General features: G+C 63.7%; 2 protein-coding genes across 2 annotated transcripts in view; both read right to left on the bottom strand.

The window, feature by feature from the left end:
* Nucleotides 1-366: 366 nt before the first annotated feature.
* Nucleotides 367-7,995, bottom strand: LOC119112679 (uncharacterized). The gene is made up of 13 exons (XM_037236925.1): nt 7,690-7,995; nt 6,367-6,536; nt 5,740-5,875; nt 5,551-5,571; nt 4,934-5,102; nt 4,565-4,713; nt 4,024-4,215; nt 3,488-3,695; nt 2,748-2,904; nt 2,152-2,334; nt 1,151-1,276; nt 702-724; nt 367-373 (listed from the first exon to the last, which is right to left on the bottom strand). The coding sequence occupies exons 1-13, from the start codon at nt 7,712-7,714 to the stop codon at nt 367-369; spliced, it is 1,566 nt and encodes a 521-aa protein (XP_037092820.1). The 5' UTR covers nt 7,715-7,995.
* A 667-nt stretch (nt 7,996-8,662) lies between these two features.
* The window catches only part of LOC119112676 (apolipoprotein B-100), a 47,332-nt gene continuing 44,081 nt past the window's right edge, over nt 8,663-11,913 (bottom strand). Inside the window, exons 25-29 of the mRNA XM_037236921.1 lie at nt 11,467-11,581; nt 10,874-11,040; nt 10,526-10,663; nt 9,356-9,652; nt 8,663-8,770 (exon numbers count right to left, since the gene is read on the bottom strand). Of these exons, the coding sequence (XP_037092816.1) occupies nt 8,663-8,770; nt 9,356-9,652; nt 10,526-10,663; nt 10,874-11,040; nt 11,467-11,581 (825 nt within the window). The remainder of the gene's footprint in view (nt 8,771-9,355; nt 9,653-10,525; nt 10,664-10,873; nt 11,041-11,466; nt 11,582-11,913) is intronic.

Raw genomic sequence — 11,913 nt, 5'->3', positions numbered from 1 at the left:
AAGCCGTTCATCGGGTCCGTGAGACCAAGGCGCGGTCGCAATACCGCAACACAGCCCAGTCGAGAGGAGTTCATGCCGGCGCAAGGGCCAACACAGGTTCTGTATCCGACGCCGGCCTCTGGCCGCGCTCCGACGCGCCTCGTCTATGGGTCATCCGGTCCGCAATTCCCAGCTGGAATACTGCTCTTACACGGCAAGGCCATTCCAACAGCAAACGCGGCAAACCAACTTTCACGTGGACGTGGAACTTGTAGCGCACAGCGTGTCTCAGGCTTCCGCAACAGAACACAGCCCGGCTGAACATTGCCGTATGTCATATGCCTAACACGACTGGACCCGAGGTAACACAATCACCAATATAATACCCTACCGGCTTCGTGGAGACCCTACGGTGCCGTCAGTAGCAGGGTCCGGAGGCCGACGAGTCGGCGATCGACTAGTGGATGCAATAACGCCAGTCGGTCCCCGGAGGACACGGCGTACGTCCTCCGGGGACCGACTGGCGTTGCTGGAGGAGGACGACGAGACTGAAGAGAAGACGTGCGGCTGCGGCGACTGCGGCAGCGTTGTGAGATCACGGCAGGCGCCGCGGCAGCAGACAGAGCAGCAGCAGCGCCGGCCAGGGGGCGGCCGGCACGCGAGCCGCAGCGCCCGGCGGCGGCGCCGTCCGCGCCTCCTGGCCGCCCGCCAGCACGGCCGGCTCCGGCAGTGGCGGGCCCGGCTCCTGGCGAGAGCAGCGCGCCGGACGGCCGGTCAGCGGCGCGGCGGCCGCACGAGGCACGCCTCGTTACAGACACGGCGACCGTGGGGGTCACAAGCGGGGGCATCCATCGGTGAACCCCGTCTGTTGGGGCGAGGACCACCGGAACGACAGCTCAGACAAAGTCGATGGGGACACGCGAGGTCAAGATAGACCTCCACCCCTCCCCCCCCCCCCCCCCCCCCACCAAACAAAACAAACACATCATCACAGAAGGCCCATGACAGCTGGAGACAGAAGCGTCACATTATACTATCAACATCACAACAATCAAATATCGGTTGCCTGCCAAAGCCATCATAACGCGCTCGTGTGCCCATTATTTGATGGCTGTTGCAATGAGGTGAGGCGAGTGATGTAGCATTCTGCTGGGCGGCGTTGTCCACTGACCGCTTTGGCGACCTGCTGCCAGACGGCGTCGGCCAGCAGCGCTGACGTGACGCCGGCCGGCTGGACCAGCAGGGCCGAGTCCCAGACTGCGCCCGCCGAGTCCACTACCAGCTGACCCAGGTCACCCTGGCGCCGAAGGAGGGGCATCAGCGGCAGCGCACGCGCACCGGGCACACAGTGCACACAGCAATGCGGCGGCAACATCGCCCGACACGCTCAGCGTTGGCCCGCCGCACGGATAACGCACGTCGCGTGGGTCGGCAGGCATTCATCGACGCGGAAAGCCGCGTTACAGCGCACTGCCTGCCGACCGGCATCAGTGGGGCCGGTCGGCAGGCAGGCAGGCGGACGGGGTAGGCCTCAGCCTGCCCCGTCCTCAGCGACACCAACCAGCACAGTCTGCCCCGTCCTCAGCGACACCAACCAGTACAGCCTGCCCCGTCCTCAGCGACACCAACCAGCACAGCGTGCCCCGGCCTCAGCGACACCAACCAGCACAGCCTGCCCCGGCCTCAGCGACACCAACCAGCACAGCCTGCCCCGCCCTCAGCGACACCAACCAGCACAGCCTGCCCGTCCTCAGCGACACCAACCAGCACAGCCTGCCCCGCCCTCAGCGACACCAGCCAGTACAGCCTGCCCCGCCCTCAGCGACACCAACCAGCACAGCCTGCCCCGCCCTCAGCGACACCAACCAGCACAGCCTGCCCGTCCTCAGCGACACCAACCAGCACAGCCTGCCCCGCCCTCAGCGACACCAGCCAGTACAGCCTGCCCCGCCCTCAGCGACACCAACCAGCACAGCCTGCCCCGCCCTCAGCGACACCAACCAGCACAGCCTGCCAGTCCTCAGCGACACCAACCAGCACAGCAGCGGGCGCAGAGTAATCGTCCGCCCCCACCCGACAGACCGCGCAGAGGCCGAACCGACCCCGATGCCACGGCGCGCACACCACAGTGCAGCACAGGGGGGGGGGGGGGGGGGGGCGGGTCCGCCTCACCTGGTGTCGGGGCAGGCTGAGTTGGCGGCTCATGTTGGCGGTCAGGCCGCGGCCGTGGCTGGTCACGCCATGCAGGGGCGCGTCCAGCAGCGGGTAGCGCGTCAGGGGCGTCACCAGGTGTACGGTGACGCGGCGGCGCCACAGCTGACGCCGCAGTCCGGTCAGCGAGGCGCCTCCACGCACCTGCCGCGGCCGAGAGCGTCCTCAGCTGACGAACAGCAGCCAGACAACAGCAGACAGAACAACAGTAGACAGAGGCAGCCGCCGGTCGGACACCAGCCCAGGCAGCAGACACACAACGCCTCCGGCACACAAGAGCCGCCTGTTCCTGGCGGCGGTCAACCCACGCGTCAAGTGAGGCCGGCCGACCTATACATTAGCCAATGAGATGCGCCACCCGCATACGCGGCAATGCGACACTTCCTGTTAAAAAACAGGAACAAATCCGAAAGGGACTCTCGCCAAATCTGGCACCGCATCAAACGAAGACAGCCTTCCTCCCGCGATCACGCCGACTGCGCCGGGCATCTGCTCTTCGCTCAGCCTCCAATGATCCTGGGGCGTCGGCGCGCGCAGCACAGGCTCGCGGTCCGGACCTGGTCAGAGGGCGCGAAGACGACGAGGATGCGGTACGCCACCTCCGGCGGGAACGGGTGGCCGCTCATGGCCCGTTGCAGGCTGCGCACCAGGTCTGCTGACGGCAGTTTGCTGCCCTCCAGCTGCAGCGCCGCCGGGGAGTCCACCCACACCGGCCTGCGGTCACAAGAGCCGAGGTCGACTATCTGGCGTGTACACACCGGCGACGCAGGGAGACGGAAGTTCAATGGGGCATCCTGACACGACTCCAGACCAGTCACGTACGACGGCGGAGGATGGACGCATGTCCACGCATCATCACTGGAAGCATAGCTACTATCGGTGAAAAAGAGCAGCACCCACTGGGACAGCCGGCGCCAGGAGCAAATGACTCAATCAGCCTGTCCCGGATGGATGTACCGTGAACCGTGCTCACAGCTAAGCACTCGCTTCAGCTGCTATCCCACCAGCTGGCCGGCACCTGGCCGGGCTGCGGTACACAGCGGCGAACACGACCCACCCCGGCGCCGGTGCGGGCGGTCAGCCGCGTCCCGTCCCTCACCGTGCGTCAGCCCGTCTCTCACCGTGTGTCAGCCCGTTTCTCACCGTGCGTCAGCCCGTCTCTCACCGCGCGTCAGCTCGTCTCTCACCGTGCGTCAGCCCGTCCCCCACCGTGTTTCAGCCCGTCTCTCACTGTGCGTCAGCCCGTCTCTCACCGTGCGTCAGCCCGTCCCTCACCGTGCGTCAGCCCGTCTCTCACCGTGCGTCAGCCCGTCCGTCGGCCACCAGCGCGAACTGGACGGCGCGCTGGCCCAGCTCGGTCAGCTGGCGCTGCAGCACCTCGGCCAGTCGGCGTACGGCGTCGGCGTCCACCGTCGGGTCGGCCACGGCCAGCAGCACCCGCACCGGCGGGCTGTCGGCCTCTGGGCCCGACTGGCTCAGCCGCCACGGCACCGGCTCGGGCGCGACTGCGGAGGCGGCGCGCGTCAGTCACCGGCACTGGGCGGGACGTCCCGCTGTCTTACGTGACCAAGCGTGTAAACGCTACCGCGCAAGAACAGTAGATGGCAAACAGGTACGCGGTCACCGGGCGAACAGATATATAGCAAATGAATTGGGACAGGAACAGGCGACATCCGCCCGCCACAGGTATGTCACGGTAACACAGACTACCAGACAAACCCCAGTCTAACTGAATTGGCAACAGGAGCCGCGTCAACGACGCCTCTGGGCCACCTGCTCGGCCGACAGGCGCCGGCTCTGGCACCGTCACACGGCCGTCGGCACGGCTCTCACCGCAGGGCGGCCGGTGCTGGCGGGCGGCCCGCTCCAGCCCGGTCAGCCGCACACACTCGGCCGTCTGGATGGAGCCGCACGAGTCGAAGTGGAGCGTCGGGCCGGCCGGCTGGTCCGGCGTCGGACAGCTCTCCTCAGGCTCCAGGCCGAAGCGGCGCCACGCCGCCGACAGCTGCCAGCCGTCCCGGTTGTCTGACGGAGGCCGAGCACGGCTGGTGTCAACAAAGCGCCGGCCACGGGGCGATGGGGTCGCCAGCCAAATCATCTCATCTCAAGCAGTCGGCGACGGGGGCGTCCCGCAGCGAGGACCACGTGCAGAGCGCAGACCGCCGATCATAACCAACAGACAACCCCGAACGCGATGACACCGAAGTCGGGATTTGCACACACGGGCAAATCGAACATGTACCATATGCGTCCTACAACATCCACATGGCACATGGGGCGGACTTCACTGTATCCGTAGTCGGCCGGCGCCGACGGCCACGGCTCCGTCGGCGCCGGCTGGTGGGGCCGACAGCCGGGCCAGGCCGCCGCTCACCGGAGGCGGCCAGCAGGCCGGCGGTGCGCGACGCCATCCACGGGTCCAGCCTGAGCAGCACGGCGCCGCAGCCCGGCTCCAGGTCGGCCTGCAGGCCGAACGACGAGCGCGCCAGCAGCCGGCCACCGTCCAGCCGCACCTCAGTCCGCCTGCGGGCGCGCGCACACCGGTCAGCGCAGGCCCAGCTCACTACCGAGTCATAACGCGCGCTTTGCGACCATGCGCTGCCCGCTTGGTGGTATCGTGCTTCACGGACGGCATCTCATACCACAGTACACACATACGTGGCAGATTATATATATATATATATATATATATATATATATATATATATGTGAATTGCTCACTACAACAATTTGGAAAACTCACAAGTGTTTTGGAAGGGACGCGTTGAACCATTCCACGTGGGCGTGTCCTCCCTCGTTGACTACAACGTTGCAGTCTGGAAAAGTCATCACCAGATGGCGGGCCGATCGGAGGACAGAGAAGCCTCGCTGCTCCACGTCGGCCAGCAGCAAGTGGACGCAGCCGTCCACAGCTGCCCGCGGAACACACCGAACGTCACGCGGGAGCGCACCGGGCACGCCGGCCGTCCAGAGCGCGCAGACAACGGCGCCGTCACACGAGCACGACAGTCGGGCAGTACAGCATCTGGTGACGATCTGAAGCGTGGAGCGCACACCAGCCCCTACCAGCAACGCCTGCTATCTTCAAAACGGCTCAAAACGACTGAGACACCTCAAAAACAGCAACATAATAGCTTGGTAAAACACCTCAACTGGTGAAATATGATACCACCAAATACACAGTGTTGTAAGAGACTCCACTGGCGACCAGCGAGAGTGAGTCGGTGCGATGACAAACACGCGTCAACCACGGGCCTGAGAACCGAGCCAGCGACTCGGCGCCGACCGGCGAGCGGCCTGAGCACCGCCAGCGCACAGGGCCGTCCGCCAGTGCCCGTGAACGGCCGGCCCACTACGCACCGGGCAGCACGAACGAGCGGCCTGAGCACCGCCAGCGCACAGGGCCGTCCGCCAGTGCCCGTGAACGGCCGGCCCACTACGCACTAGGCAGCACGAACGAGCGGCCTGAGCACCGCCAGCGCACAGGGCCGTCCGCCAGTGCCCGTGAACGGCCGGCCCACTACGCACCGGGCAGCACGAACGAGCGGCCGTCCAGCGCGAGCACGCGTCCGTCGCGCCAGAGGGCAGCCAGCGGGCGGCGGTCATCGGGCCGAGCCATCAGCTCGCTCAGCACCGACGGCTGCCGCAGCCGGGCCCGCACCAGGGCGCTCAGGTTCCACACAGTCTGAAACACGCCACAAGTGTCAGCGTCGGGGCGCAGCCAGGCCGAGACAGCACACACGCTGGCTACAGCAGGGGCGCAACCAGTACACAGGCAAGGCCACACAAGACACACATTCACGTAAAGAAAGACTAAAACGGGCTGAACGGGCACCCTGGGATTCGACACATAAGCAACACAACACATGAACCATTGCGTAACACGACTACGGCCGGGTCTGCACCACTTCCTCGCCTGCTTTTTTACGTTTGTTTCCTCTTCCTAGCTGGGAGTGCCGCGACTTTTGCATACCGTTGCCTGCTCTTCGGTAACGGTATACGAAAAACGACACGCTTAACAATCAGGCTATGGCGCGGAACAAACCCCACGCCACCTGAAACAGGACACGAAGTCGGCACCACTGCATCAGTCGGCACCACTGCATCAGTTGGCACCGCTGCATCAGTTCTCCGAAGCCGCCAGCGCGGCACGCTAGGGCGCCGCCGTCGGCTCACCTCCACGTTGGCGTAGTCGGGCAGCTCGGTGAGCTCGATGCGCGTGCGGTTACCGCGCGTGGTGCGCTGCACCTGGAACGGCAGCCGCTGCAGGCCGCTGGCTATCATCTGATTGAGCCGCTGCATCAGCTGACCCATGACCTCCGGCGGCAGCAGGCCCAGCGCACGTTCTGCCGGCGGGCCGCGCCCGTCACAGCACGGTCGTGACGCGCGCGCCAGTTACCCGCGCGTTGCGAGCAACACCGCTGCAGTGCAGCCCTCGTGAGCGCTGGCACGGAACACACTGGACAGGCCCGCAGCTCATTTCGAGTCAAAAGATCCTCAAATTGTGGCGGCTGGTTATTGGTGTGGTGCGGTCGCTGCTTTTTTTTTGTCTGCCTTGATGGAAGTCTGCCTCTCAAAATCTTCATTTACGGCTTTGCACCACACATCATGACATCGGGAGCATGTTTGCCATCAATCCCGTCTTAAACTCAAAAGACAAGAAGAAACCATTCATAAGTCTGGCTACGGGCGATGCGCACAAGGAAAGCCATCATTCAGCTGGAAAGCACAGCCATGCAGTGGCTGCTTATTGCGCCATGAGGTGCGATGCAGTGAGAAGAGTACGTGGGTGCGGAAAGTAGTCCCCAGAAACATTTCGTCCTATTTCTGTACGCTGGAGGGAAGGGTGAATGAAGAGTCGTACCTGGTCCTTTCTGTAGGTGCGGAGGACAAACTGTGAATTTAACCGCTTTGAGGGTAGGCGGTATTCATTACAGACACGCTACACTGAACCGACACGTCACATGTCTGGCAACTGTACGGTCTGCAAACAAATCGAAGTAGCTTCCAACATTCTATTTTTGGGTGGCACGTGAGCCGGAAAAGCAGGCCACCAAACTGCAAAAGGCTGATCCTCAAAAGTTGACAGAACAATGGCGTTCCTCCTCTATCTGAGAGTTGACAGAACAATGGCGTTCCTCCTCTATCTGAGAGTTGACAGAACAATGGCGTTCCTTCTCTTTCTGAGAGTTCACAGAACAATGACGTTCCTTCTCTATCTGAGACTGCTGCAGAAGCAGTACGAATGCGGGGCGGTCTGAAGTCGAGCAACACCTCATTAGTAATACAACGTAATCGCTTTACAGCATTCATTGATGACGGCATGGCATGTGCGCGTCTATAAAAAAGACTAGGTCCACTGGAAGTCGACTGGAGGATTAGGCGTTTTGACAAGCTGTTGCCGATGCAGCTCGGCCTCAATGTCCAGTTCTTGACATCAGCCAGACAGTCTCTAGATCAGATCTGCCTTCCGCGGTGTGACGAGAGGTGTGCACGCACCTTTCAGGCTGGGCCCACGCGCCATTTCGTCGGCTCCCTTCCTGTAAGCCTCTGTAAAGCCAGGTGGGTGGCGGGTCAGCGAATGGTGAGTGGTTTGTGGAAGAGCCTGGGTATGCCAGCCGGAGGGAGCATAGCAGAGCAAAACACCGCACACCAATATATAGGCAGTGATGCAGATACCGTGAGAGACAAAGCGAGGGACGAAGAGAAAATGGATGGTGAGACAGAAGTGGAGAAAAGAGTGAAGGAGAGCAAAACTGCACGTGAGGACACCGACACCAAAGAAGGTCCTGAAACGACCAATAAAAGGGGAATATGGACAGAGTGGCTGGGATGAGGGACTCGATCGATAGCTGGCCACAGGAAAGAGCGAGGGGCAGCGGGGCCGCGACGCTAACGGCGTGGAGGCGGGAGTGGGCGGGGGTGGGAGGAGGGACTGAGAGAGGCAGCGAGCTAAGCACATCTGCCGGAGCCGGAGGCAGCCGATGCCGGTGGAAGGTGGCCGGGCGCCATGGTCGGCGTGGAGGCGGGAGTGGGCGGGGGTGGGAGGACGGACTGAGACGCAGCGAGCTAAGCACGTCTGCTGGAGCCGGTGGCAGCCGCTGCCGGTGGAAGGTGGCCGGGCGCCACGGTCGGCGTGGAAGCGGGAGCGGGCGGGGGTGGGAGGACGGACTGAGAGAGGCAGCGAGCTAAGCACGTCTGCTGGAGCCGGCGGCAGCCGCTGCCGGTGGAAGGTGGCCGGGCGCTACGGTCGGCGTGGAGGCGGGAGTAGGCGGGGGTGGGAGGACGGACTGAGAGGCAGCGAGCTAAGCATGTCTGCTGGAGCCGGCGGCAGCCGCTGCCGGTGGAAGGTGGCCGGGCGCCACGGTCGGCGTGGGCTCGGCGGCGCCCGTCCTGTCGGCTGGGGGGGTCGATACAGCGATCAGCCGGCCGGCGGCGCACAGAGCCGGGCGGGGCCGCGTGCCGCCAGCGGTCAGCGTGAGGGCGAGCCAGCCAGCGTGAGGTGCGTGGGGTGAGAGCACACGGCTGAGAAGCTGCCGACGGTCGGCGCCGCTCGGCCGACAAACATACCGCTGGCGCGCTGGCGGAGTCCGGCCGTGACCGGCCGCAGGAAGCCGCCGATGGCCGACGCCACCCGCCGCGCCGTCTCGTACAGCGGCCCGGTGACCGAGCGCCAGGGCGACAGCAGCGCCGCCACGCGGCCGCGCAGCCAAGTGCCGGCCGCCGCCAGCTGAGGAGCAAGACCGTTGCTGAAGGCGACCGATGGCATCGCCGGTCTGATGAACTACAGTGGGTCTGGAGGCCGAAGCCCAGATCAGTGGCATACACCAGGTCAGACATGCAATGTCGTGAGTCGGGGCCGAAATACTACGTGCGTTCACCTCAGTGAGATTGCACATCACGGCACCCGGTTGAGCTAGACCCTAGTCGTGTCAGCTTTCACACAGAATGGTGATGTGACTTTGGCTGGTGAGTGGCGTCTTTTTCCATGGTGTGCTCCACAATGGTGTCGAGATAAAGATTCCAAGCAATCGTAGAATGGAGACCAAGCAATTAAGTCCGTCGCCGAATTACGTCCCGTACTTCAGCCCTGACAAATACACATCCACAACAGCGAAACGAAGGCCCGTGCTGCACCGAGTCGTCGGCTCCGTAGCGTTGGCACCTTGGCGGGCAGCGTGTATAGCCAGTCGGCGAGCGTGTCAGTGCCGGTGAGCGGACGCAGCAGCACGTTGAGGCCGTAGTCGGGCCGGAGCAGGGCGCGCCGCGCCTCGCCCACCGTCGCCCGCAGACGTTGCACGAGCGCCGAGCCGGCCGCCAACCAGAGCGACGGCTGCGCCTCCAGCTCGGCGCTGAGCCGAGACGGGTCTGCGGGCGTGGTTTCTAGGGAGAGCCGGAGCGCCGGCACCGGTCGGCCGCGCCGGCCGTCGCTGATGTCCACCTCCAGGGCGCGCACAAACACCTGCAGCCGTCAGATCCGGCCGTCACCCGGCAGGCACGAGAAGACGGCCAGACAGACGCCGACGCCGCGCTCGGCGCGCGTGTTGACGTGTAACTGGCACATGTATCACCGCATTTGGCCATGGTCAATGTACCCAAAATATTCATAAAAACCAAGCCCATCCAAAGTATAGCAAAACCAAATAACGCAACCGGCAACGAGACCAAAGAAGAGGTTCGCTCGCTTCGTTACGCAAAAAAGCGAGACCGTCGGCGCTGGTGACGCTGCCGCCAACGAGCAGTATTCACTACCGTCTGAACGGTATGGCGGTGACCTCAGCTGAGAGACGCGTGGCTACCTTCGCACAACGGAAGGAGGATGGAGGCGTCACATTTTCTCCTACCTCTTGCGAATTTGGAACGATTCCTATCAAATTACACTCCTGTTGACCTCAAGGCTCATCAGGACAGCGAGACACATGACCCCAGGTCCATCTGTGTTTACATTGCAAGCTCTTCAACACCCAGGAGCCACTCGGACCCATTACCCAGGCAGCGTCGTTCCGCACAATCGGGACGTAGTCGATGCCATCCGGCGCATACAATACAGCATGCCAAAAAGTCATGACACCAAAATAACTCCGAAACACGCCCGCTTCTGCGCGTGCTGTGAGAGATCCCAGTATAGGACGAGCGTAGCTGTATGTCGTGTACCGCCACGTAGGTTGGATCCGACGTAAGGAGCTAACTTCAACACAGCCCGTGCAATTGTCTGTGCTGTGCACCTGGCTAAAGAATCGCGGACAGGCTGACAGACGAGCGCTGGAAAATAAGCGGACTAGCTCCAAAACCGGATAGTCGTTTCACCGCACAAGGCCAGTGTCTGGCAGCTCACTTTCTGCCACCTGCTGGGCGGCTTCAGCGTGTAGCGGACGTCCAGTTTGGGCGGCGGCCCGAGGGCAGGCAGTGTCAGCGCCAGGTGCAGGTCCCCATCCGGCCGCAGCTTGCAGCTCATCGACGGCAGGAAGTCCGCCTGTGGCGGCAGGCAGCACTTGTTAACATTCGCCGCGGCGCCAGGCGCGCACAGCACGCCGGCCGCGCGCTGCCCTGGTGGGGCCGGACGAGGTCAACCCATCTCACGGCATGGCAGGGCAACACAGTCACGGTGCATGGCGGGACGATCACCTTACGGCCCACACAGACGCGAAACAATCGGCGGTCAGTATGTGCGCCAATGGCCTACCGTGCTGTCCAGCTGGATGTCGAGCTTCTGCACGCCTCCGGCGGCGGCGCCACTGTCGTCCAGCTGTCGGCTGGAGGACGAACGCAGGCGCAGCCACTTGTGCTCCAGCTTCAGGTCCAGATCTCGCTGGCGAGTCGAGCAGTTGAGGCAGTCGGTGCGCACAGTACCTGGAAACACCACGGCGGACTCTCACACCCGACACGCTGGGCAACTGACACGTAACTGGCAAACGCATTGACGCCAGCTCACCGCAAGGCATCACTTAGCACGCACACACGCACGCACACGCACATTCGCACACGACTGCCTACAACGGCGGCGCGGTCGGCACCCTACCGGGCCAGGCCACGCACGGCCGGCACAGCAGCCACGCCTCACACACGCCAACGCGACAAACGGCCCATCAATCGCGTTGTGGAATTCCCCCAACACCGCAGCCGACAGGTGCGGCGCCCTAGCACCTTGGCGCGAGGCCGCAGGGGCGGCCTGGTGTGATCCCTGGGAGCGGCGACCCAGTCGAGCCTTACCTTGGCGCGCAGCCGCAGGGGCGGCTTGGCGTGATCCCTGGGAGCGGCGGCCCAGTCGAGCCTTACCTTGCAGCTGGTGGTCGAGCAGGTCCCAGACAGGCGACGCCGAGCTCTGTGTGATGGTGCGCTCCATGCCGGCTAAGCCGACCTCTGCGGCAGGCGAGCGGGCCGTCACGGCCGGCTCCGGACCGAGGGACCACGGCTCACGGCTCCGGACCGAGGGACCACGGCTCACGGCTCGGGGCCGAGGGACCAGGCTCAGCCAACTGTCCTGTCGTGAGCGGTCTCCACACCTCACCTGGAGCTGGCTCACCGACGCCAGTCATACCGAACACGCGGCATTCCAGCTCCGAACGACTCTAACAGTGACACACGAAACTCCAAACCCTATCAACACGCTGCGTTCAGTGCAACGCAAACCTACAAACGGCAAGAAGCAGAGCTGATAGAGGCTGGCGCTTCACGCTTCGGCTACAATGGCGCGCCATCCGCCGCCGCGGCTCCACTCACCGC

Source organism: Pollicipes pollicipes, unplaced genomic scaffold, assembly GCF_011947565.3.
Source record: "Pollicipes pollicipes isolate AB1234 unplaced genomic scaffold, Ppol_2.1 Scaffold_7261;HRSCAF=8764_pilon_pilon_pilon, whole genome shotgun sequence".
Taxonomy (NCBI): domain Eukaryota; kingdom Metazoa; phylum Arthropoda; class Thecostraca; order Pollicipedomorpha; family Pollicipedidae; genus Pollicipes; species Pollicipes pollicipes.
Note: the sequence above shows the minus strand (reverse complement) of the source record. Positions and strands in the feature narration are given on the sequence as shown.

Bases quoted from the DNA above. Each gene is read 5' to 3' on its own strand.
- LOC119112679 (XM_037236925.1), bottom strand. From the start codon at position 7,714: ATGGCGCGTGGGCCCAGCCTGAAAG. The intron at 4,714-4,933 runs GTGAGTTTTCCA...GCGCGCCCGCAG, and splicing joins GCGTCCCTTCCAAAACACTT to GCGGACTGAGGTGCGGCTGG. The intron at 4,216-4,564 runs GTGAGCGGCGGC...GGCCTCCGTCAG, and splicing joins CGGCCTGCTGGCCGCCTCCG to ACAACCGGGACGGCTGGCAG.